Raw genomic sequence first — 24,042 nt, forward strand, 5'->3', positions numbered from 1 at the left:
TAACTGTTTTAACACATACGCGTATTGAGCCGTATTCATAAAACTGTCATCCACAATCACTGCTCTTATGTTTGGCTCGAAATACGATGAACAAGGAGTACTCGAAATTCTTTCGTGAGGTGACCGTAGCAGTTCCCATGGGCACGCTTAATTTCTTCATACATTCGATTTTCTATGTTATTCATTAAAAAAAGAGGGTCAAGATTGTGTTGCAAGCTGTATGTCCTAGATTTTACTGACACCTGGCAACTGAACTGCCAGCATGGCTTAGCACTTAACTCGTCTCAAATGTCATGCTGCTTAGCCCTTGCCAAATTCCTTGTGGGCTCAGATAGCCTTGTCCATTCCTTTGCTGACGTAAATGAACGGTCACCATTTAGGGAAGATGGCCTATCCTATTCTTAATACCGAGCCAGGTTTAGAGGGATGCAGCCACTTTGAATGGAGAACAAGGGACACAAGGACAGGGTCTAGATCAGCTGACGAGCTCGCCTCACTGTGCTGATTGTCCCTGTCACACAGATGCAGATCACACTGTACAGATAGCCTTTGCTTTTCTTCATGCACCGAATCTTTATATATTATGAGGCCTGGTTTTTGGAGGAAACCTTCATTTTTTTAGACTCTCATCGGACAATTCCTTGAGGTTTTGAAAAACGGAGGGGGGAGAAAACTGGGGTGAACTTTTCTCAAAATCTGTTTAAAATAAAACAAAAAACATTTCTTTTAATTTGGGGATTTTTGCAACCTCTCAGTCTGTGCCGGCAGTTACTTGTCAGAAGGTAGTAAAGTAAGCGTACCTCTATACAATGAGCACACCAGCTAAACAGAGTTCAACCTTGGTTAATTCATTGGCGAAGGTCTATGACCCAAACGCCATGCACGGTCAAGGGCCTACGGGCGTCCCAGCAACACCTCGCAAGTTTGCTGGGGAGCCGAAGAAGCCGGCTGCTGATAGCACCAACCTCTTAGACATCAAGATTGACTCCTTGAACCGCAAGATGGACCAGCTCATCAATATCCAGGAGAAGGTCCTTTGCAAGCTCGATGGAATGTCGCAGGACATCGACGGAATAGAACTAGAGGTAGAAACGCTCAAGGTGGACAAAGAGGGGAGCCAACCCGCCAAATCACCCAAAACAGAGTCCTTCCCTGACATGAAGCTAATCTGCCAAGAGCTGACCAGCATGCTCTCAGTGGTGAACCAAAGAACCGAGCAGCAGGCTAAAAGGTTGGATGGGATGGAGAAAATAGTCCTCAGCATCCAGCAGGTCATCAGCTTTATTGGGGAGACAGTGAAGACCTCGAAGGTTATGGAGCTTATTTTCAAAAGCCAGTCTCCTCTGAAAGGCAGTGTTGCTTCCCCTGTGGACAGACAGAAAGACAGTAAGCATAAGCAGACTGTCAAGAGGCACGCGTCCTCTGACAAAAGCGAGGTTGTGACCAGTAAGAGAGTTGACAAGGTGAGTAATCTCGACTTGGTTTCACCTGGAAGACATTGCCGTAGGCCCTCAGGAAAACTGAGGAAGACGGAAAACGGACAGAAAACAGTTTGCGTTTTCCTGCATGCACAGAAGTAGCCTCAATTCTGAATTATGAATAAATCATTGGCCGTCCCACACCTGTGGAATCTGGGCAATTTACATTTAAAGGCACATTAAAGATTAGATAAATGATCATCTATCTGTTACTAATACATACAGTACTATAAACAAAATGTTTTTTATTTGTTTTGCTATGTGACACTTTTTCACAATAAAAAAACAACAACGTACAAGCTATTAATAATATCTTGTACAATCTGAGATCTAGATTCCAAAACATTTGGTAGTGTTTTTTCCCCATATATATTGTAAACAATGAATGAGTGAAATTCATTTGCAATACTGTGTAAATTTGGATTAGATTTCTGCATTTTGCTTCAGAATCAAGTTTCTACCCTCTAAAGATGTACAGGTACGGTGCAGTGCTCCATTTCCAGCTTTAATTAAAATAAAAAACTCAGGTCATAAAAACATAAGAAGGAAAAGAAAAATGTTACTTGCTGCTGGAAAGTGTTTCCCTGAATGAGATAAATCACAGGTAAAAAATGGCTCAGACTGTTTACAAACCTACAGATGTGAAGCGGACCTGCTATAAATATCTGGATAACATCACAGACTAAGACTTGTACTGTATAAAGATTTGCAGGTACAAGATCCCTTTCATATTTGGCTTAAGCACTGTATAAGCAGTTGGCAAGGAAGATGCTGGCACACAGCAAGGTAAGACGAGTCCATGTTTGGCTCCCAAAGTAAACACCACCGTGTTCCTTCGTGTCTGCTTTCTCCATAACGGAGTGACCTGAAAAGTTCCCCCACAGACCTCTGTGACCCCTGAGATATAGACATCAGATTTCCAAAATCTGATCAAATCAAATATAACAGTTTGGAACTAACTACTGGTTGCGTCCTCTAATTGGCATTCAGAGTAGACAATTACTTTGAAGGAAAACAGTCCATTTAGGTTTGCCGTTTAGAAAGTATACAGTGACAGCTACTGTATATTTTCTGGGTATCCAGTTTGTGCCATTTTACCAGTATTCCATAGCTGGAAGTTATTTGCTGCCTTGCCAAATTAAACTCACAAAAATGTGTGGGAAAACAGGGGAAATGCTGTGTGTGATAAACCAAAAAAGGCAGATAAGATTCTGAAAAAAAAACCCAGTAAACCTCCCCTTGCAGTTTTCTTCACAGCTGAAAAACAAACAGGGTCAGTGGAAGGTCAGTGTTTTGGAAGATCAAGGGGATCACGACTGGCCTTTGATGCCGATCTTGCACCAGGGTTGAAATGCACTGGGGCTTTGCACCTTCCCAGACTAGCAGGGACACCGTTCCGAGTCGCCCTGTCTTTATTAAATTAACAGTGACCCCTACTGGTGAGGTAACAAGAAGGGGGCGCTCTGAGAAGGGGGGAGGGTAGCTATTGGTCAGTCTGTCTGTGGTAAACACTGACAAGGAGCCATGTGCAGAGGAGGTAAAAAACCAAGAATCGCTTATGAATGTTCTGCTTACTGTAGAAGCAAGCTGGATGAAGACGTTTGGGGAGCAATGCGTTAGACGAACGTGCTGAGATGAGTCCAGTTAGTCTCTGAAGTTGGCAGCCCCCGTTTCTGGCCTCCACTCTGAAGCTGGGATCAGATGGCAAGAACTTGTGAAGAGTCAGCTTTGCTCAGGGGACATTCTGTAATAACATTGACGGAACCCAGAATAACGTAATCAGGTTCTCATACGACAGTTCTCGCATACATCTCAAACATTTCATTTGAAATATCTGTTGCAAATTCTCTTTCACATTTAAATGCAGCTATGGATCATGATTCTTGGTGCATCTAACGGGCAATTATTGATGTAGGAGACGGTTAAAAGCGCTTACTTTCAAAATGTGATAGTGTGTAAACAAGCATTAGATATAAATAAGATGCTTTGAAAGGATAAATATAGTAATGAGGTTACAGATAAGTGATGACTGATATACATTACACAAGCTGCTGTATGGGGATAGGGACAGGAGTATTTACATGCCATGTGACATAAACTGGTAATGATAATAATTGTCTGCATTTGTGTAGCATTTATCATCCCAAAAGGGACCCACTTCATGTGGCAGCCATTCTGCACCAGCAACCACACTCTACAGCTGCTCAGCTGGAGAAGTGAGAACCTACTTCATTAATTGAATTAAGGGGGAAATCTGCACAATTAGACTGTGCCAGCTCAGTTAACACTATTCTTGTGGCAACAGCACCGAGGTGAATGGCCACTCACATGTACTTTTCATGACCGATAAGTCAAAAACCTTAGTTTATCATCATCACATCCAAAGGCTACACCTCCTACAGCAGGGTGTCTCCTGTCACCAAACTGTGGCATTGGATACAGAACTCGGGTTCCACGCTCATGGTCCATGAGGAATGTGGTCTTACGCCGTAATCTTTTATAAGGCATGACACCACAATCAAGACTTGTTTAAATTAATTTTTTTCACCTCAAGAACATATGTTTTTTACTTAACATGGCAGAAACTCCATGTGCTCTGATGCTTGTGTTGCATTATAATATTAACCCATATCTACTACAGTATAGGTGGAGCTACTGTATCTCAGGTGTTAGTCTCACAATGTTTGAGATTATTTTTTATTAAACTCAACATTTTATTAGAACATTTCATTATGTTACAGGTAGTATACAAAAATAAAAACAATATTCAGTAGGATTTTCTTTTACTTCTCTGCAGGATTCTTATTTGTACTATTGTGGTTTGGAGGACCTTCTCACAAAATACCTTTAACCCAGGTGTACTGTAACAGAACGGTCCATGATCAGTTCCTAGCTTTGTTGTGCTGGATGGGTCACAATCAGAAATGTTTTACAGAAAATCAAAGACAACTCTTTTCTAAAGTATCTGTTCAGAGACCTCGCTACACTAAGCAACGCTTTCTTACAAGGGCTAAACTGCCAACCCCTACAGCTGCACTACTGTTGTCCCTATTTCTCTCTTCAAGGAGACGTTCCTAGCATGCAAGTATTAATACAGACCAATGGGCATACAGTGTACTGATTGTGACACCTTTTACAGATCTACACTGTGTCCCAGCATCCTGGGCAAGGCTACTTCACTTGTTTACTGAGTTTGTTTTTCTTTCCTCTATTGTACTGTATTTAGATCTCCTCTTTTGATTGGCAGTTATTTAAAGAAAGAGCTAGGTGGAGGCATAGCCCCGACTGTAAGCTTCCTACATCTTCTGCACGACACATTTTCAAGGCCAAGTCACTCACCACAAGCAAAGGAAGTGTGTCCCCGTGACAGCAGTGTGTGCATGTTCACTGCCCACCTCTGCTCTTAATGACCTACAGTCAATAAGCTGATCATTCGCTTTCCTGTACCAGTTTAATGCTTTGCAGAGGTCTTCAGCCGTTATTCATTTAAAGAGACATAGGAAACCTGGAGGATTCTTGTCCTTGAGGATGGGAGTCGTTTATATTTATGGTCTACTATGACCTTGGTGTGACCAGCAAAGTCAGACGGGTAAAGTGGTCAGTGCACTGACCCGCAGAAAGAATCTGAGGAAGGTCACCACCTGTTCTTATGGCCAGAGAGAATAGCTAACTGGGGCTGGCTGGGGGAGGAGGACACAGCAGCTGAGTCAGCTGTCCCCTCTTCATCATGTGCTACACAGACTCTTGTATCAGTTGGTTCTGTGGGAGTAATTAGATACTTATTGGTTTATGTCTACATATTGATTTGTATTCATCAGGGAAAAGCCATTTTAGCAATGTACCATCTTTAGAATTATTATCTTTTACTGATGTCTCACTGTAAAAAAAACATGCAACATAAACTATAAAATGAAAACTTACCTACAGTATGCATAGGTCCTGTACTATAGATATTTCTCAAAATGCTGCTACAGCAACAACATTCCTTATGCATCACAAACATGTTGACAGTTCATTACTGTTACAATACATAAATACTCTCCATTACTGTATCTCAAGCACTGTCCACAGGGGACTTTGTAATATCTGGTTGCAGACATTACCTCAGAACCTCTCTCATTAGTTTCTGTAGAAGAATACTCAATATTCTGTCCTGTGTCACGGAAAAGCTTGCAAGGAAGACATTTTCTACATCTGTGCATCTTATGATATAGGTGTCCTCAGGTTCTTGACGTGAGGAACGCATCTGAAAGGCCTCATGGGAAAAGCCCACCATGACTTACAGTCTGTAGAAGTCTGCACATGAAAAGAGTGTGTAAACAGTCTGTGTAATTTAGTAAGATGCATTTCGGGCTCCCTTGGTGTATATTTGAGAAGGAGAGAACAGTTTTTTCCACTCTAGTCCAGCATTAGGTTTCTGCTGGGGGAGTTGTAAGAGTTGCAAATGTGCTGTTTAGTGATACATGAGAAAAGAAATCGGCGTGCAATGAATAACGCTGTCCTGGTTAGCTGAGACCTGAGATTCATTTTAATCTTACATTCGTACTCTCTGAAAACAGTTCCTGGGATTCAGGATTTGTATACAAAGAAGTATCCCTTTTAGTCACTTTAACGGTTCCATCCTCTGTTAAATGCCTTCTAAAATGTGTGATTGTTATTCATATTCATTTAACATCTTTAATCACAAGAGTGTATTTCATTGCACACTAATAATTGCTGACAATGCATGCAAGCTGACCTGTCCCAGCAATGCCATCTTCTTTTTAACAGAAAGCTACCTCTACTAAAGCACCTAAAGAGAAGCAAGGCACATCATCAGTTTGTGAAACCAGCTGCCTGGAGCCCATTCACAGCTCAACAAGCAGGACTAAACTTCGTGGACCAAAGCATTACCTTGTTTCTCGTAAATATGGAAGCATTGTAGGTTGATTCATTGGAATGTGTATCTCTGAAATGTCACAGTTCTGTGTTATTTACTCTAGACATACTGTGTATCTTACTGCAGTGGGGAAGATTTTAAATATGGTAATTCATAATCCGACTTATCGGCAGTGCCAGTTATTTTTAAAATAAATATTTACTGAGGGGACCAACATCTGACCCATTCCTGTTTTGGCCAAAATGATAAGATGCATTGAATACCCTGCCTGAGAGGATGACAGAGTGAGTTGAGAGGGAGATGCACGGCTTTGCCCGGGCTCTCTCGAGTTTCGCGAGCTGTCATCGTCTCGAGAACTGGCACAGGCTGAACGGATCGGAGCCAATCTGTGTTCGGCCCCCATGGAGTGCACAGGTGAAATCTGCCCATTGCAGGAGACCTGTTTCTTATCAGTCTCTCTCGTCCTTTCAGGCACCCAACTGCAAATGCAGGTTCACGTATTGTGTAAGATACCCCTCCTTGTGCCTATTACTTGCTGAAACAGGCTCTGCCCCCCCAATGTTTTAATTAGAATAAACAGTACCATATCTGCAGTGACACCGGAAGTGATCTCTCCAAAATGGAGGGAAAAACAGGGAAAGGGAACCAAGAAGTGTGTTCTGTTGTACTCAAAGATACAAATTTAATTTAATAATTTATTTAATAATAATTCCTTACGCTTTTATATATCCACTTTTCTGGATACTGCACGCTAAGCGCTTCCCAGGTACTGGGGACTCCCCTCCTCCCCTCCTGGATTCTGTGAAAGTGGGCCAGTACACTCACCACACACCAGCAGGTAGTGAGGAGGAGAACAGAGTAATGAAGCCAATTATTCCAATAATCTAAGTCTAAAAAACATTTTTGGCAACAAGTCCTCAACAGTCTGGCCTTCTACACCTTCTTACAGCTTTTCAGAATAATTGGATTGGAGAAGGTGAAATGTTGCCTGACATCTCCACTGCTGCAAAAGTGTGCTGTGATCCAGAGATGTGGAAGAATCTGGTTCATACAATAGTATTATCTCATACTCAAGCTAGATTGCTTTATGTGTAGTTTTTAACCCTTGTGATGTTTTTTTTCTCAGCTGAGAGATCTCAAAGGAAAAGATGTAAAAGACAAATCATCTTCCTTGAGTCCTAAGGGCCTTAAATGTCAGAAAAAGAAGAAGCCTCCAGATACTGCTGGTAAGAACTCAGTAGTGAGCACTCTGATTTGCTACTTGCAGCTTTAATTAAGCTTAAATTATTTGGTTAAATAATTTAATTTAACTAAAAGCAAAATAGGATTTTACTTTCAAAACCTAGATGTTATACAGTATATTGGCCACTGGGGATGGGTAAGTCTCTGGACTCATAACCAGTGTGCTGTCGGTTGAAACAGCTGCTGTAGACACTCATTTGATACAAGCCGAAGATACAAGCCTAAAAGGACCAACTTTTTATCAATCTATTTTTCTTTTCTTTGGCCAACATGCATTAAAAACGTCACTTTAATTTTGTTTTGGTGCGCCTTCCTGTGATACCGTTACGCGGTACGAATTCCCATTTGTTTTCTCATTTGCAGAGACAGCTGCTCAGAGGAAGCTGTCGCTGTTGGACGAGGAAGTACAAAAGCTTAACAAACAGAATGCTGAAAAATCTGGTCAACCTCCTTCGCCAGCAATGCAAGACCTTGAAGCAGGCAGGCTGGCCGAAACCATGCAGAAGAGCCCTGCCAGTCAGGGGCCAAAGGACACGGTCTTGGATGGCCAGTTTGAGGCACTGCCTGTCTCTGCTGCTGCCAGCGACCTGGTAGATTTCATTCTGGAAGTCCCTTATTCGCAAGGATCGAGTACAGCGCAGCAGGAGCCCGAGGGACCTGAGGTGGAGAAGCAGGACAGGAAGGCTCCCATAGTCCAGGAGGAGGAAGACCTGGAGGGGGATTCCACCGAAACAGAGTCTCAGGAAGGCAGAGTGGACATAGAGCTGGAGGCACATGAAGACAAAGAAGAGGATGATGCCAAAGAAGACAAAATCCAAGAAGAATCTGTGGCTGAAGAAATAACAAAAGTAGAGGAAGCTATCCTGAAGTCACTTTCAGAGACCCCCGAAGTGAAGGGTAAAAGCACAGCAGAAGGAGAGCAGCTATCAGAGGGCTCGTTTGACAGTCTGACCCAGAATGGCTCCTTAATTCCGGACAGGTAGTTTTGTCTCTACCTCACATGCTCTCTAATGCGTACATTAGTGGTGTTCATCAAAAATGTTGTCATTATAAATTGTTTATTAAAATTATTTTTAGAATCTGAATTTGAACAAGACAAAACAAATCAGAACCTGAAGCAGGGAAATGTGTTAGCTGAAATGTTGGTAATTGTGTACGTAGCTTTCTTCTGAAATGGGGTGATGGTTAAGATTTCACCTTCAAGAAGAAAGGAACACAGTGGAGCACAGAGTTATCTTTGAATATTGTTGTTTCAGGCAAGAGGTCCACGAGCGCTCAGACTCCATCCTACCAGAGGCTGGCCAAGGCACAGAGCAGCCGGAGGTCAGCAGCTCCAGCAAGCGCAGGGTCACTGAGGAGGACGTGGTGAAGGATGACCACAAGAAGAGCAGGGTGGAGGAGGCCTGCGAGAGCGCTGGGCCTGAGCAGGAGCAGAAGGAAGAGCAGACCCAGACCGAGGCAGAGAAAGCGGAAGGCGAGAACAGCAACCTGCCAGCCGAAGAACAGATAATGGAGTACTTTATCGGTGAGGAAAGAGCCTTTGTGGCTTTTAGCTGAACAGTCCTGGGAATGATTTTAGCACAAACCTTTTCACCAAACAATCTACTACCATGTAAAGGTTTATTCCCTGCTAAAAGGAAAAGAAGAGGCACTTGAAGAAGGCTCCACAGCCAAAACACTGTGTCTCTTTTCTCTTCCTTTCAGCTTGGAATAAGCCTTTACCTGTTCCTTTGCAGCCTGCGCATGCTGCCGCAGCTCCCCACTGGAACTTCTTCAATCTAATACCAGGTCGACGGGTTGCTTGATGGGGTTTCCATGTGGCAAAAATCCTTTTTTTTTCTTCTGCCGGCACTTGTGCAGCTCCCCACACAGCATGGTTAATGAGCAGCAGGCTTCTCCTTGTGACACTGCAATCCATTCAAGCAAAGCCGCAGGACTCGCTTCAGCATGGTGCACTCCCTTCACCGTCTCCCGTGTGTCCCAACGCGTCACGAGTCTGATTACAGGCGGCTGACTTGTTGCCATGTGAGCCCTGTGTTTACAGCGAAAGAGTGAATGACCTGTCCTTCTCTGCCATGACCGTGTAGACTGCAGCCCCCCCCCAGCTGCTCCCTTTGACCACCGTGTGGTCTCCGCCAAGCCAGTGCAGATCACCAACTTCTACACCATCAACAAGCAGGAGATCCTGGGCGGGTAAGGAGCCATTTCAAGCCACTGCAAATCAATGTGCACAGAAGAGCGCTCGGCAGTGTGGGACAGAAGGGAGACAGTAATCTCACTAAAGCAGACGGTGAAACCTGCAGCCTGACTGTATTGAAATGTCCCCAGTCAAGTATGTTATTTGTACCAACTGGTTACTGGTATGTGAAACCGTACCTACTGCACAGCCAGCTGAGACCTAATCTCCAAGCGGTAATCTGTTACTTAAAGGCCCCTATACTGCCTCCAGTTGGATGTCAGCATTTTCTTATAAAAACTTTTACAATCCAGAAAACCCATGCAGTTTTTTTTTCCAATAGTTTTTTTAATTGATTTCTTCTCAGTCTTTCAGTATGAAGTCTTCTCTAGAATCTGAAACAGAAAACACGATGATGCATTCCTGTTGTTAAGCCTAGCTTGACCCCTTCACTCAGTGAATTTGAATGCTTTCATGAATTTGAATATGTTGAGAGAAGTTGCCAAATCCTACAATCTGTTATTACATAATTCAAAAGAAGTCTGATTTTCATTTTTGTGCAGTACTTGCCCTGAAGATACAGTGCCTTGTATTTTGTGAGTGAACTAGCTGCCATCTTCTTTTTTTATAACTTCATATTACAAATGTATCTCACAATCAGTATAATTGGAAATAATGACCTTGTCAGTAGCAAACTTATGTGCAGGTGGACTAAGAGCTGCACTGTACTGTACTGTAGTTTTACAAAATTTGCCTGGGTAGCAGTATGTCAGCCCCACCCAAAGACTCGTTCTACTGAATGACTTTTATTCTGAGCACGTTTTAGAGATTCATCAAGAATTGTTGATTAACTCTGAAAAAAACTTTAATATAAATGGAGGAAGAGGATATTTGCAGCAGCTCCTTGATTTTGAAGATGGGTTGTCTTCTTTGATTGTTTCTCCAGTGGTCGCTTTGGCCAGGTTCACAAGTGCATTGAAAATTCCTCTGGGCTGACCTTAGCTGCCAAAATCATCAAAGCAAAAAGTCCAAAAGAAAAGGTGAGAATGAGACACAAGGAAGTTAGGAGGTTACAAATGAGAGGAGACCATTTGACCTATTGTGCTTGTTTGATTGCTCGTAGTGAAGTGATACAAGAAGTTTCTCCAGCAGTTTCTTGAAGATTCCCTGAGAACTGGCTTCGACAGTTGTGTAAAGAAGTGTCTACTGTTCTCAGGCGTCTTCATAACTTTTTGTTACCCCCTCATATTCTTGTTTTCTGCCGAGTGTAAAGTAATCCATTGCTAATACCATTCAAGATTTTGAATCCTAAATTGATTGAATTTATTTGAATACTATATGACATTCTTTTTAGCCAGCAGCTATATTACCCTTCAGCTCTCAACTGATACCCACTGAAGTTAACATGCTTTTTTTTAACCTTACCTTAAATTGCTGCCTTAATTTTTTCAGTAGTGTCGCGTAACAGAATACCCAACCTCAACCCCCTAGTTGAAATATTGTGGTCTGCACTTAATTGTTTGCACCAAACCAAAAAAACAACCCTGGTCATTTAATTAATGTTTTCAGATTGTATTGCTTATGAGGTAGCTAACACTGTAGCAAACTTACACTGTGACAAGTTAATGGTAACCATTATTTACCCTCAAATTGTTTTGGGATTAGTAATAAAAGTGAGCCAGGTACACATGTAGGAATTTTGTTGCCTTTGACGCATTTTAATTCAAAGTGAAATCAGTGTTTTAATGTCATGTATTAAGAGTGACTTTTGATTTTATATGTTATATAGAATACCTGTATGTGTCTGTATCATACTGAATGCCTATTTCATGTTTCAGGATGAGGTCAAAAATGAAATTCAGGTGATGAACCAGCTGAACCACGCCAGTCTCATCCAGCTGTATGCGGCCTATGAGTCTAAAAACGACATCATTCTGGTCATGGAGTAGTAAGTGTTGTCGCCACTCTGTCACAGCTTGTATTTCCTGGAAATGTACCTACAATACAGGACTCTGTACTGCTGATTGTCTGCATGACGGGAGGATGGAATTTCTGTCTGAAGTTGTTGATGGCAAAACGAGTAAAAGCTCAACAGTGTCACCTAGTGTCCAGATATTGTCAAAACAAGACAATTATCTGTGGTTTTCAAGGCTGGGGACTCTACGTGTTAACGTAAAGCTTTTTACTTTTAAATAATTCCTTAAATTAAGCAAAGGTTATATAAATTATATAGGTTATATATGTCAAGGTGGATTAGTCTTCATTAGCCATGATATTATTTTTATATTTGTTTTCTTGTTCACTGCAGTGTAGACGGAGGGGAACTTTTTGACAGGATTATTGATGAAAACTACAATCTTACCGAGCTGGACACGATCCACTTCATCAGACAAATCTGTGAGGGCATTCAGTACATGCACCGGATGTACATCCTTCACTTAGATTTGAAGGTAAAAATTGCTTGTCTTGCCTTCAGTGTTCTCAATCTTATTAAATAAGTCGTTAAAAAAACACTTAGCATTTACATCACTCTTTGTCTTTCAGTGTTGTCCACCTCTTATTAGCGTTATTTTAAGGCAGGTTTTTAGGATACTCAGTACTCTGCTTGCATTCCCAAGTACTGTAGCACTGTGATCGTGTGACCCCACGCTCATTTTTATTACTGAATTCTATGCAGGTTTTGGATATTATTTAGAAACACTGAATTATCTTTTTTTAAAACATTTTTTCTTGTTGATTTGGAAATCAAAAAAAGAACAAAAACAAAAACAAATAGAATAAAAAATCAGGGCAATGTATTCTTTCTTCGGCAATATAAATACCAGAAAGTGAGATTTAAGGGTGTCACAGTCTTCACTGAGCCTTGTAAAACCTGTTTATTTGTCTCTTGATCTCATACTGTACAATGCCATCCAAAAGCATTAGTACAGTGAAGTCTAAACTGGGATTTTAACCTCTAATTATTTCTCATGAACAACGACAATGACAAGTGCAAGTATTTTATTTTAAATAAAGTAAATTCAGTTCTGCCAACTTGGGTAAAACAATTCAAAATGCAAGAGATTGTATATGGCTAATAAAGTGATCTTATCTTATCTTAAATTGCTGAACCTCCGTTGGCAGGGGATTCTGGTTGGTTTGTTGTGCAGTAATTAGGTTCATAATTCAATTAGCCTTGGCGATCATGTCAACCTGTCTTGCTTTGAACTTGCAAGCCAAAGAAATTTCTAATAAGTAAAAAGAACAAGTTTGAACCTGAAAGTAACTTAAAACTCAATCAGAACCAAAGCACAGAATTTAGATATACTGTATCAACATCAACCATTTGTAATTTTGAAATAAAATACGTTAATCTCCTATATTTTTGTATTTATTGTAAAATATTATTTTTAAAAAGTTGAGATGACAATGATGTAAATTTTCCTTAGTGTGTAGTTTCAGCATTTAAAACCATTCCCTTATCTGGTAGAAGAAGAACAACAACATCTATATGTTTTGTTTGCAGCCTGAAAACATATTGTGTGTGAGCCGAGCTACCAATAAGATCAAGATAATCGACTTTGGGCTAGCCAGAAGGTATGCACTTCGACCTTTGCCTAGCAAGGAAACATTGACCATATGTGTATGAATTTCTACCACTCAGCCACTCTTTTATGAGCCAACATTACGAATGAAGGATCTCTCTTCCACCAGGTACAGGACAGTACATTGTCTTGTGTTGCATTGTGGAGCAGAGCTGAGCACTTCTGCCCATGCCATCTACTATATATACATCAATTATGCCAAACGAGACTCCCTTCCAACGCCCCCCACAATCCCAGAAATGTGAATTCTATCACTTTTTTCTGGATAAGGGTCACACCAACATTGGCTCAGTCCTAGATCCCAGGCAGGACTACAGTCTGGATGAGAACCAGCACAGGACAGGCACACAGGAGCACACAAAGATAATTTAGGGACGCCAGTTGATGCAACCAACGTGTCTCAGCACACAGCGTTTAACAGAAGAGAGCACTTGAAACATCAGTAGTCCTTGCCAAATCCCTCAGTTTTGGCATTTTGTCAACTGACAGAATAAGTCGAAACGCAAAACAAACATGGGAGCATGACATTAATTGCATGACGTTATGAATTTGAGTTGCTAAAAATATTACGAGTACATTTTAAAATCTTCCTCTTTCTTATTACTGGTCTAAAAGAGCAACTTTAGCCCTATTTCCTTCAGGGTCCAGGTGTTAGATTACTTGTGTGAAGCAATGCCGAGAGGTTTAACTTAGCTAAAAGTAACGCTGACGGATTCAGATCTTCCCATTGCTCATACTTTATGCCACTATAATTCTCCAAATGGTGAGGGTTCAGTAACATGTAAGCACGAGGGAAGACAGATATAAAGTTTTGCAAACTCTTCTTTGTGACTCATTGGTTTCTTACATGTGATTGACACTGTAAAAACTGAGTTGAGTTAGTCAAGACCTTTGGAGATGCATTCTAGTACTCGTGCTTATTCTTTAGAAAGGCTGACTGTGCACTTGCATTATGCCGAAAATGCTTTATGTGCGTGCTTTCGTCCTTAGATACAAGCCAAGGGAAAAGCTAAAAGTGAATTTTGGGACACCGGAATTCCTCGCTCCTGAGGTCATCAACTACGAGTTCGTCTCATTCCCCACGGACATGTGGAGTTTAGGAGTCATTACCTACATGCTGTAAGTGACCAGCTCAGGGAGCCTTCGCTGCTCGCCCCAGGGGTGTCCAGCCCTGGTCCCCTTAGGGGCAGTGCGTCTGTAGGCTTTAGAGGTCTCTTTAAAGTACCAGCACCTAAAACACTGGGAGAAGCTGTTCAATCAGGCCAGCTAGGCTAGCAGTGCAGCTCACAATGAGCCGAGCTGGAATGAAGACCTGCAGACACATTGGGCCAGGAATGGACACCTCTGGCTTATCGAGCAGGTACTTTTTTTTCTCAGATGATAGGAATATTAACACTCCTTCTGCCACCTTTGCCAGCTTACCAATTTTACTGTAAACCTTAATGAAAACTGGTAAAATTTTGCAAGACACACAATGATATTTTAAAAAATGGCTCTTATGTGTTTTTAGAAGCATGACTCAATGAATTACAATGATGCTGTGGATTGTTATTAATATCTGCTCATCACACACTATTATATTAATTCCAAAAAAGTACTTAGTCTCTGAGTCTAGCTTTAACGATCCTTTACCACAGATGGCTTGTCGTAGAGTACGACAGTCACGGAGTGCACCTCAACTACACTTGAATTTTAAAACTTGATTCGCTGAATTCTAGAAGCTTCACATCTCAGTGAATGAGCCTGTGATCCTGATGTGGTTGTCTCCAGATGTCTTTGTGAGAAAGCTGGAACATACAACTTCAGGTCTTTTGTTACAAGCCCAGTGGAACTACCAAAAGCCACAAGAAATGTTCGCCCTCAGCAGAAACCGCTGCTTTGTTCACTCCAGGCTTAGCGGCCTCTCTCCTTTCCTTGGTGAAGATGACAACGAAACCCTGAATAACATTCTGGCCTGCCAGTGGAGCTTGGAGGACGAGGAATTTGCAGATATCTCGGAAGAAGCCAAGGATTTTATCTCAAGGCTCATTGTGAAGGATAAATGGTAAATTTAGTAGTAATTCTAGAAACAGAAATGACAATGGTTATTTATTACTTCAAGAGCTATTTTTATTTTAAGAGTGAAAATAAGTCACCACCCACTGGGTTTTAAATTTCACGTAAGTCATACAGTACATTCCACTTTGTGCAACATTGAAGAATATGCAATTAGTAATGTTACTGTCCTAAATGTATTGTTTCTGATTAAAGATAATGCAGAAGAATGTGAAATCAATGAGACTGACATGAAATTCCACTCCTTAGATGCATTTAAAATATTTAAAAATTAAGTTTAGAAAATATTCAGCCATAATTACATTTTTCAGGAATTGCCCTGATTCAAAACAAAATATTTAACTATTTTATTTAGAGTATAGCCAAATCTGAGTTTGACAAATAGCTGACCCAGACTTACTTTCATTCCCAGTAGTAAACATGTATGTGTGTGTTGTTCCAGTTGGAGGATAACTGCTGCAGAGTCACTGAAACACCCGTGGCTATCAGACCACAATCTTCACTACCGACTTCATCAAAAGGTACTTAAGTTTTCCTTTTAATTGCACTGCCGTGCTGTTAATATGTGCATGCAGCTCTTTCGATCAATTTGTTTAGTCAAGATAGCTTTTCAAAACCCGATTCTGTCTCCACTATTCCACGATGTTAATCTGGTTCAATTTGCTGTAATTTGTTTGCTTTCTTCCTTTTACAGAAAAATAAGTGCCACTCTTCACATGCTCCACCTGCTGAAACCTAATCAGGTATGCCTCTCACAGTGATATGCCAGAGCCGGAAAGCTTCTGAGGACAATTATCAGCATTTTAAAGTGATTTTGTTCACCATGCATTCTTTTCTGAAGAGCTATCATTGTTGCTCAATCCTCCAAACAGTTTACAGTGTAATTTGAATAAATTCAGTTCAGCAAAATCTATGTAGATTGAGTCCAGACTTCACTCTTGGTCAGGATTTATGCTGATTTTGACATCTCTCCCCTTTTCTGTTCTGTTTTCTAAAGTTCTTGGAATGCTTTGGAGCGTTTTTTAGGTCTTTGCTGATGGCCAGTTTTAAAGAAAGTGTTATGATGCTGTCTGTGCCAGTTGACTGGTATAATGTTGCATTTAACTGCTTGTTTTCTATTCAACATCTCCTTTTTATTTTATAGAATGGTGGGATGCTGCATACTGCTGCATACTGCTGCCAACAGGTATCTAAATATTGACTTCTGATGACATGAGCCTCACTCAACTGGACCAACACTGCTGTACTGTACATGTACTGTATAATCAATGGACATTCATTTCTGCCTTTATCTGTATATTAGCACTAGAAGTTGAGCACATGAAACAATTGCAAATTGTGCTCAAGCATGATGTCTAAGGAAGTAGAATGCATGTATGAATTAGAAGATATTTAAACCCAAATTCGCTATTTTACAATCCCTTGCAAATGATGAAGTAGAATTACTCTTTTGGAACTCACAAATCCATTTATTATTGGGGAAATCACTATGAATCGGCATGCACATTAAATCTGATGTTAAACAGTGTTGTTCAAACTTCAGCAATGCCTGCAGCTGAACTTCAACGACTTAAAATTCATTCTTAATGGCACACTTTTGCCTAAAGTGTGCCAAACAGACATTTCGAACTAATATAAAAATGTACGTAGAGTCACCTCAATGCCCTGTGAATAAATCACTAGAAATGAAGGTAAAACTAATTTGAATTAAAATTTTAGGGGGTCCAATATGAAGTTGTCATAGAGTCAAGACAGTCATTTGTAGTGAAACGTGAAGGAATGTTAAAAACTCATTAAACATTGTATTGCTGGTATCCCTGCACTACTTCACAGAATTTGTCAATGTGCCATTACTGTTTTTTAAAGCACCAGTTATACCACACAATATTTAATAGGGGGTACAGCTGGGGATTGCATCCATTATAGATTTTTTATTTCACTGAACTGTTTCAGTTCAGTAAAATACAGATTTTATTGAACAAGACAAGCAGATTTCAGTGATCGGGAGAACAGCCGCACAACGTTTATATCGAAAACTTCAGGGTTTTTGCCGAAGGACAGCTTGAGCCGAAGTGGGTACGCAACGCAGTAAGAGGTGTGTGTTTATATTTAACAAGGGCTGGCTGCCTGAGAAAAAATACAGCGAGAGCAATTTCCTGCTCCAAACCTTGTATCTTTCTATTGAAGAAAACTCATGCACTCTTAAGAAGAAAAGGCAAAGTTTGTGTCCAAAACCATCACTTCTGTCTCTTATATAAAATTTTGTATAGCTTGTTAATGTAACTGTACTCTGAACTGAACAGATTTTTATTTCTACACCCTAAAACATATACAGTAAAATGCTTACCTATTGGAAAAAATATTTCAGCTTCTGGTGTCAATTAAAAAACACTCTTTGGTTATTGTAGCTTATGCTGGTTCATCAAATATCTTCATTGAATAACCTTTCAACACAATATCTTTGTGTATAAACCCTTTCCCTTATTTTACTCTCTCTCTGTCTAGTTACAGTATATGCGGTATTCAGTATATGCATTTGTCAGGCAACTTCCAGAAACAAAAACTGCAGGACTGTTTTAGGTAGCATGGCAAATATACTCTATAATAATTTATCTCAGATAAGAGATAAGCAAACATGATTTTATATTCAAATCAAAATTGTTTCAAATTTGGCTGTTCCCACAAAAACACTCCTTAACAGCAATCGATGTTCATTGTGTATGATGACTCAATAAGATCACCTTTATGTAAAAATTCTTTCACAAAGTAACTCTGATGTTTGGCTGTTTGAAATAAATCTGGCCCCAACTACACCTCAGAATATATCTGCAGTAACATTTGCATAATTTAGTGACATTTTGCCTGTGGCTCGGTGACTGCTATGGCAGTGTTCAAGTAATTAAAAATAGTTGTATTTTTCTAAATTGGAAAAAAAAGTACTATTGTATATGCTTTACATATCCAGCTTGCAGTGCTTAATAGATAAGTTAAGAACTGTTTTTTTGTTATTCTTGCAAGAACAATATATAATACATATGAAATTGTTTGTATAACAAACCTGTGAATATACAAATTTAGGCAATAATTTTAATGTTAGGGAAATGTCAAAATTATTGAGACCAGAATATGATAGAGTAGTCGTGTTTTTTAATGTATTTTAAGAAAATGCTGTAAAATGGGCAAATTTTAAAAGGCATGTTTTTTTTCTGGTTGTGTATTTATGAACTGATACATTTATCCCATTGCTGGTGATTTTACTCAGATAAACAGTCACAGTAGGAATAATTGAAAAATAAATATTCGCTAGTTGTGAATAGTTATCCAGGAAATAAGTATTCTTTTTTTCTCTTTGTGTCATTTATGTTTTTAGTGTAGTAATGAATTGAATGTGTGATAGCTGCATTACAGTATGTGCACTTTATTATTTATTGACTGTAAAATGGAATGATCGTAATAGTCTAAGCCAAGGAACAATCATCAGTTCAGAATCTTTCTAAATATTTTATTTATCCCAGACCCTAATAATTATTGCAGCATAAAAGTCTTATAAGGATATTTTTTTCTAATTAGTTTATTCTGTTTCAGTTACAAAAACCAAGGTGGAAGATTTGGGGGTGGAGGAACTTTTTTTATTTAAAACAATATATACAAAACGCAAAGCCGTAGAGCAATGGACAGCATTCTCAAATACAAGTCCTTATTCTCAGATTTCATACATTATGTGTAACACACCTTCAAATTAATTTTGTAACACTTTTTTCTTTGGTAAAAGCCAGGTCTATTATGTGCTAGAAAGCAGGACACAAATGTCTTGTGCTTGGTCCTACTGCTCTTTTTATGACAGGCTTGAATGTTGGACATTAATCACAAACCTGATGCAGCAACAGAGAGTTCACAAAGGAAAATACAGTCGTTTGTACAAAACACTGAGTATCAGACTAATAACATAATAAGACTCTTCAAATCCACTGAACAGTATCTGTCCTACATAAGGCACATACCTTTATCTTCCAACTACAGTACATCACGTTTTATGCTATTTTCCAGTTAATATAGAAAGAGAGTTATCACAATATAACAAAATGTGTTTTCATTGGAACAGATTGCATAAATACCAAAGCAATTAATTAGGAAAAACAATAATGAGGTTAATTTAGCTCACACCTAAAATGTAGGCTGGTGTCCAAATTAGCTTTTTTTCCCCACTTGTTTTAGTTCAATATTTTGGCACCCATTCTAACAAGTAAATATTCTGATCTTATAGCTGTGGATTATTTGCATATGAATTCAATTAAAATATTTGGAGCCAGGAAACATGGATAAGTACATGGGTATATGCTAAACAGCATATTATTAAATGTGACTATAGTTTAAATTACAAATAAATTGCATTATAATATCCTTTGACTCCATACAATATCAATCCCGGATCCAGGTGGCAGCACAAAACTGGCAAATCAATGCCACAGCTGGGTAGATTTTGTCCTTATAAGGCATCCTCTGATCTCCAGACAAAAGTCTCCCCTTTGCTCTCCAGATCATATCAGAATGATGTATTATTAGTTGGTAGTTCTGCTGCACTGCTCAGAAAGACCTCGTTCTCAGGAGGTAGGAAGGGATGTAGGACAAGAAAAACAAACTCCAAATTTAACCAAAAACATGATGTTGGAAGGAAGGATTTTAAATTTTCCAGGATTCCAGATTTTATAGTGATCGATCAGGTGGAAGCAGTAAAAGAAATTGATTCAATTAGTAAGACAGAGGAAAGGAATTCTTCAGGAATGCTTGGGTTTCCAGACTTTGTTTGCTGGCCCTCATAGTCTGCAAGGCCGCAAATTAAAACAGCTGTTTCTTCTTCATTGACTGTGTCCAAAACCCTCACGACAGACGTGGCAGTAACCTGACAGCTAATATGACAGGAAATCAATGCATGAAGATTTTTTCATGCCGTGTGAACACAAGTGCAATTATTTTGTACAGATTGCCACAGTAATATGTTGGGAGACATGACTTATAACAGGTGAACAGAACTGTAATTTAGGATCCTACAGCATCATGTAATTTTCTAACAGTAAAAGCATAATACCATACAAAACTGCAGCATTCTCTTACTGCCTTTTTCATGTTTCTTTCTGTTATTTTCAATGAATGATGAATATCGTGGTTCTAACCCCCCAAACCTCCCTCAGATATCAAGGGGACTGAATTTCTAACAATATAAACCCCTAACATTTCTTAGTTCAAATTAATGTGAACTAATTTGTTAGTATGACCTAACAAAGAGAGCAATTTCAGAATTTCACTGTGAACGTGATAAGGCAATACAAATGGAAACAGTATTCATTTACAAAATTTGAAATTGCCTGGTAGATTTTCCAGGCAAGAGCTCATATAATTAAAAAAAATCAAATTAAAACTGTCTTCTTTCCACAATATTGATTTACATAATGTGCTTTTAATGTGTTTGATATATCTGGTACACTCTATAACATGTTATTTATTGGATAGTACAAGTTGACAGGCAGAGCACTATCTGGCTGACAACTGTTAAATCATTTTAATGAATGTGAAGAAACCTTCAAGATATTTCATTCTTGAGCAACCAAGTGCCAATTTCACCTTCCATGAAGGTTTGTCATTGAAAAGGCCAACTACCTACGTTAAGATACAGAATCGAATGTTAATTAATTTCTCAGTTTAGTCTGTATCACAGTAAAATGTTCTTAAAAGACAGGGCTTTTGACAACTGTGTTATCTGAATGTTCTTTTCTGGACAAGAGAAAAAATCCCTCTACTTTTGTAATAGGTTTTAACAAATTTAAGAAAGTTACTTATGCAGAAAGTCCATTAAAATGCTTTTTAAGTGTCCAAAACTCCTTGTTGCTAAATTATAAATCAGTTTTAATTCACAGGCAAATCTATATAGATTTTTTTTCTTTTCCTTCCTTCTGAAACATTCTCATGACACTTTAAATTAAAAAGTTTTGTGTGTATGAAGTGTAGTAGACTGTTATATTTTTAAATGTTTTTCAGTGTGTGTTTACAATTATTTTCTTCACTGTAAATTATTCCTGTGAAAAAAATTAAACTTCATTAAAATAAAGCAATCTTAGAGCTGGTAAAAGACTGTGGAAGTGTCTGTGGACTGTGGAAGTCATAATAAAATATGTACTGTACTGGCTTCATCTCTTTTTATTGTTGAGTCATACACTCCTACATAAACAATTAATAATAACCAATTCATCTTTTGGAGAAATAGATTTTTATTTTGGTAGTTTAGATGGAAAACGTTTGTCGAAGCCACTCTTGAATGAGTTTGAACAGCAGAATAGTCCTCTCTATTTTTCATTAATTAAACTGTCCAGTAGAGGGCAGCAGTGTAGACTAAATATTTTTAAAATGTATGATTTGATTAGGCTAAGGGCTTTGAGTTTGTAAACTGGAGATGTTCCATCGTCGCGTCTCCGTAAAATCCAAGGGTTAATCAATGATATTTGACTAAAAACACAAAACACGCAGAAACGCAGAAAAAATATAAAAAAATTTGATTCACAAAAAGATACTCAAAAGCTGCCACATTAGGAAAATAATAATATACCATAAAGTGAAGAAATTTCTAGCCTTTAAAGTAAAAGTTCCATTCAATCATCACAACATCCGACAACTACCATCAGTGCAGGCCTGTATACCTCTTTGCTGAAAAATAAGACCTTAAATGGCAATACCACTTGTGTTCCTCATTTAGTATTGTGCTCCTCATTTAGTAGAGTTCAATAGAAATTTTTTTTTTTAAAAATTTCTAATGAAATAAGATTAATATTATTTCTTACAGTACATTTAAGCCCACAGTTTAGAATGAATCATTCTTGGTCCGACCTTTATCTCACTGACGTATCCTCTGAGGAACTTGCTGGAATCCCTGAGGATTTTCCAACAGCTTACAGTGTCACCCCGAGCACAGGCACAGACTACACTGAGGATGCCCGGCCTCAGGCCTCAGGTGTGCCAGGCCAGCGAAGGGGCTGTGTGTTTACCGAGAGCCAAGAATTTACCCTGGCGGACTCCCTCTCCCAGGGCTCTCCCTTTCTCAGTCAACTGTAAACCCCTCCTGGGAGTCTGCAAATATCTGACACTGCCTGGACCCAAACTGGCACCACCTGAGACAACAATATCCATCCTGCGCTCGGTGCTGAGGCTCTTAAGGGATGAAGTCGTTTACGAAACCCCCAGTAAGTGTATTTCTGGAAATAAAATGTATGAGGAATGAAGAATGTCTGCATCATGGATAAGAATGCAAAAATCGCTCAATGTGAAAACTAAAGAAAAAAATGGACTAATCTTCAGTCTCTCTTCTTTTTCCAAGAGCATGTTTGGAGGTGACCATCTGGCCTTGAGCTGCTCTGAGACAGGATGGGATTTAAAGTTGCTGTTAGACTTCCAGAAAGTAAACTTATTGAGTGTTATAGTGTTGCTAAGTTAGATATTATTACTGAGTACTGCAATGCTTCAGTAGTCTTAATTTATAAAATAGAATAAATGAATAGCAAACTTGTTGTGTTATTATTAATCTGATAATTGCTATTTTTCTTGACATCATTATTTTTATTCTTTTTATTTAGGTGTTTAATGATGAATCATTGGGCAAAACTGGTAGAATTAAAGAGCTCAATTTTTTTGATTCAGGTAATTCAGTGTCACTGATAGTACGAATTTCTTACCTGCTGTGCAAGGTATAGTTAGGTCACTGTATCATTTAAGCAAAGATGCAATGATCATTTTTAATATTAAGTTCTTTCAGTTTAAAAACAGCTTTCAAATCTTCTCTCGTCAACACATTGTGACATTGATTACAAATCTTGTTGTCTACCCTAGTCATTCTGAACTATTTTTTCCTTAAACCAAGAAGCTCAGTCTAACTTTTCTGTTTGGTTGCAGCTGCATAATTCTGAATATGCACGCACAGAGTGGATAATTCACAGAAAACAAAAGAAAATGCCAGTACTAGAATAGAATAATAACAGATTATTATTCTAATAATAGATATACCGTTATATAATAATAATATAATAACCATTACATATTCTTATATAATATTGATATAATATTATTCAGATAATAGGGGTATAGAAATAAAAATATTAAAATAATATAAAAGTATAAAATGATAGTAAAGTAAAGGTGTAAAATGAAAGGAAAGTGCTCAAGTGGAATAAAGGGCCAGAGGTGTTTCAGTCTCACTCTTCAACCCTTTATGGCCTGTCAAGACTTTAAAGTCCTCTTAGTAGAAAATGTCTGTGATCCAAGAATGCGGGCTTTAAAGATGAGAAAGGGGAGCTTATAAGTGAGCAGTGACACTAACCTCAATCTCCCAGAGAGCAAGACGTGAAAAGAGGCCTGTGATGGATGAGCACTTTCATTTTTTGCACAAAAAAAAACAAAAAATCAGGTCATGAAGGGTTAAACGTGAGGAACAGTGGGAGGTTCGGTTCCTACTGTACAAGCAAACTTGGAAATCTGGGAATGAATCTTGCTTCGGAACACCCAGTGCCAGTAAGACGGGGAGGTTAACTGGCGTACTGTAGGATGTGGAAAGTTGAGGGGGTTGGGAGCAATGTTTTCCTTTCACTT

General features: G+C 39.1%; 1 protein-coding gene across 1 annotated transcript; it reads left to right on the forward strand.

The window, feature by feature from the left end:
• The first annotated feature begins 437 nt into the window (after positions 1–437).
• On the forward strand, positions 438–21,587 carry mylk4a (myosin light chain kinase family, member 4a). Its single transcript, XM_088919755.1, has 15 exons — positions 438–1,463; positions 6,249–6,398; positions 7,484–7,583; positions 7,963–8,578; positions 8,856–9,124; positions 9,687–9,792; positions 10,722–10,815; positions 11,614–11,723; positions 12,084–12,225; positions 13,281–13,351; positions 14,350–14,478; positions 15,251–15,403; positions 15,857–15,935; positions 16,109–16,157; positions 16,559–21,587. Exons 1-14 carry the CDS (start codon positions 810–812, stop codon positions 16,151–16,153), a joined length of 2,718 nt encoding a protein of 905 aa, XP_088775881.1. The 5' UTR covers positions 438–809; the 3' UTR covers positions 16,154–16,157; positions 16,559–21,587.
• Positions 21,588–24,042: the final 2,455 nt, after the last annotated feature.

Source organism: Atractosteus spatula, chromosome 6 (genome assembly GCF_055471065.1).
Source record: "Atractosteus spatula isolate fAtrSpa1 chromosome 6, fAtrSpa1.hap1, whole genome shotgun sequence".
Taxonomy (NCBI): Eukaryota; Metazoa; Chordata; class Actinopteri; order Semionotiformes; family Lepisosteidae; genus Atractosteus; species Atractosteus spatula.

Excerpts from the sequence above, each read along its gene's own strand:
- mylk4a (XM_088919755.1), top strand. The coding sequence starts at position 810 with ATGAGCACACCAGCTAAACAGAGTTCAACCTTGGTTAATTCATTGGCG. Across the intron at positions 6,399-7,483 it reads CTCGTAAATATGGAAGCATT|CTGAGAGATCTCAAAGGAAA; the intron begins GTAGGTTGATTC and ends TTTTTTTCTCAG. Across the intron at positions 14,479-15,250 it reads GGAGTCATTACCTACATGCT|GCTTAGCGGCCTCTCTCCTT; the intron begins GTAAGTGACCAG and ends TGTTCACTCCAG.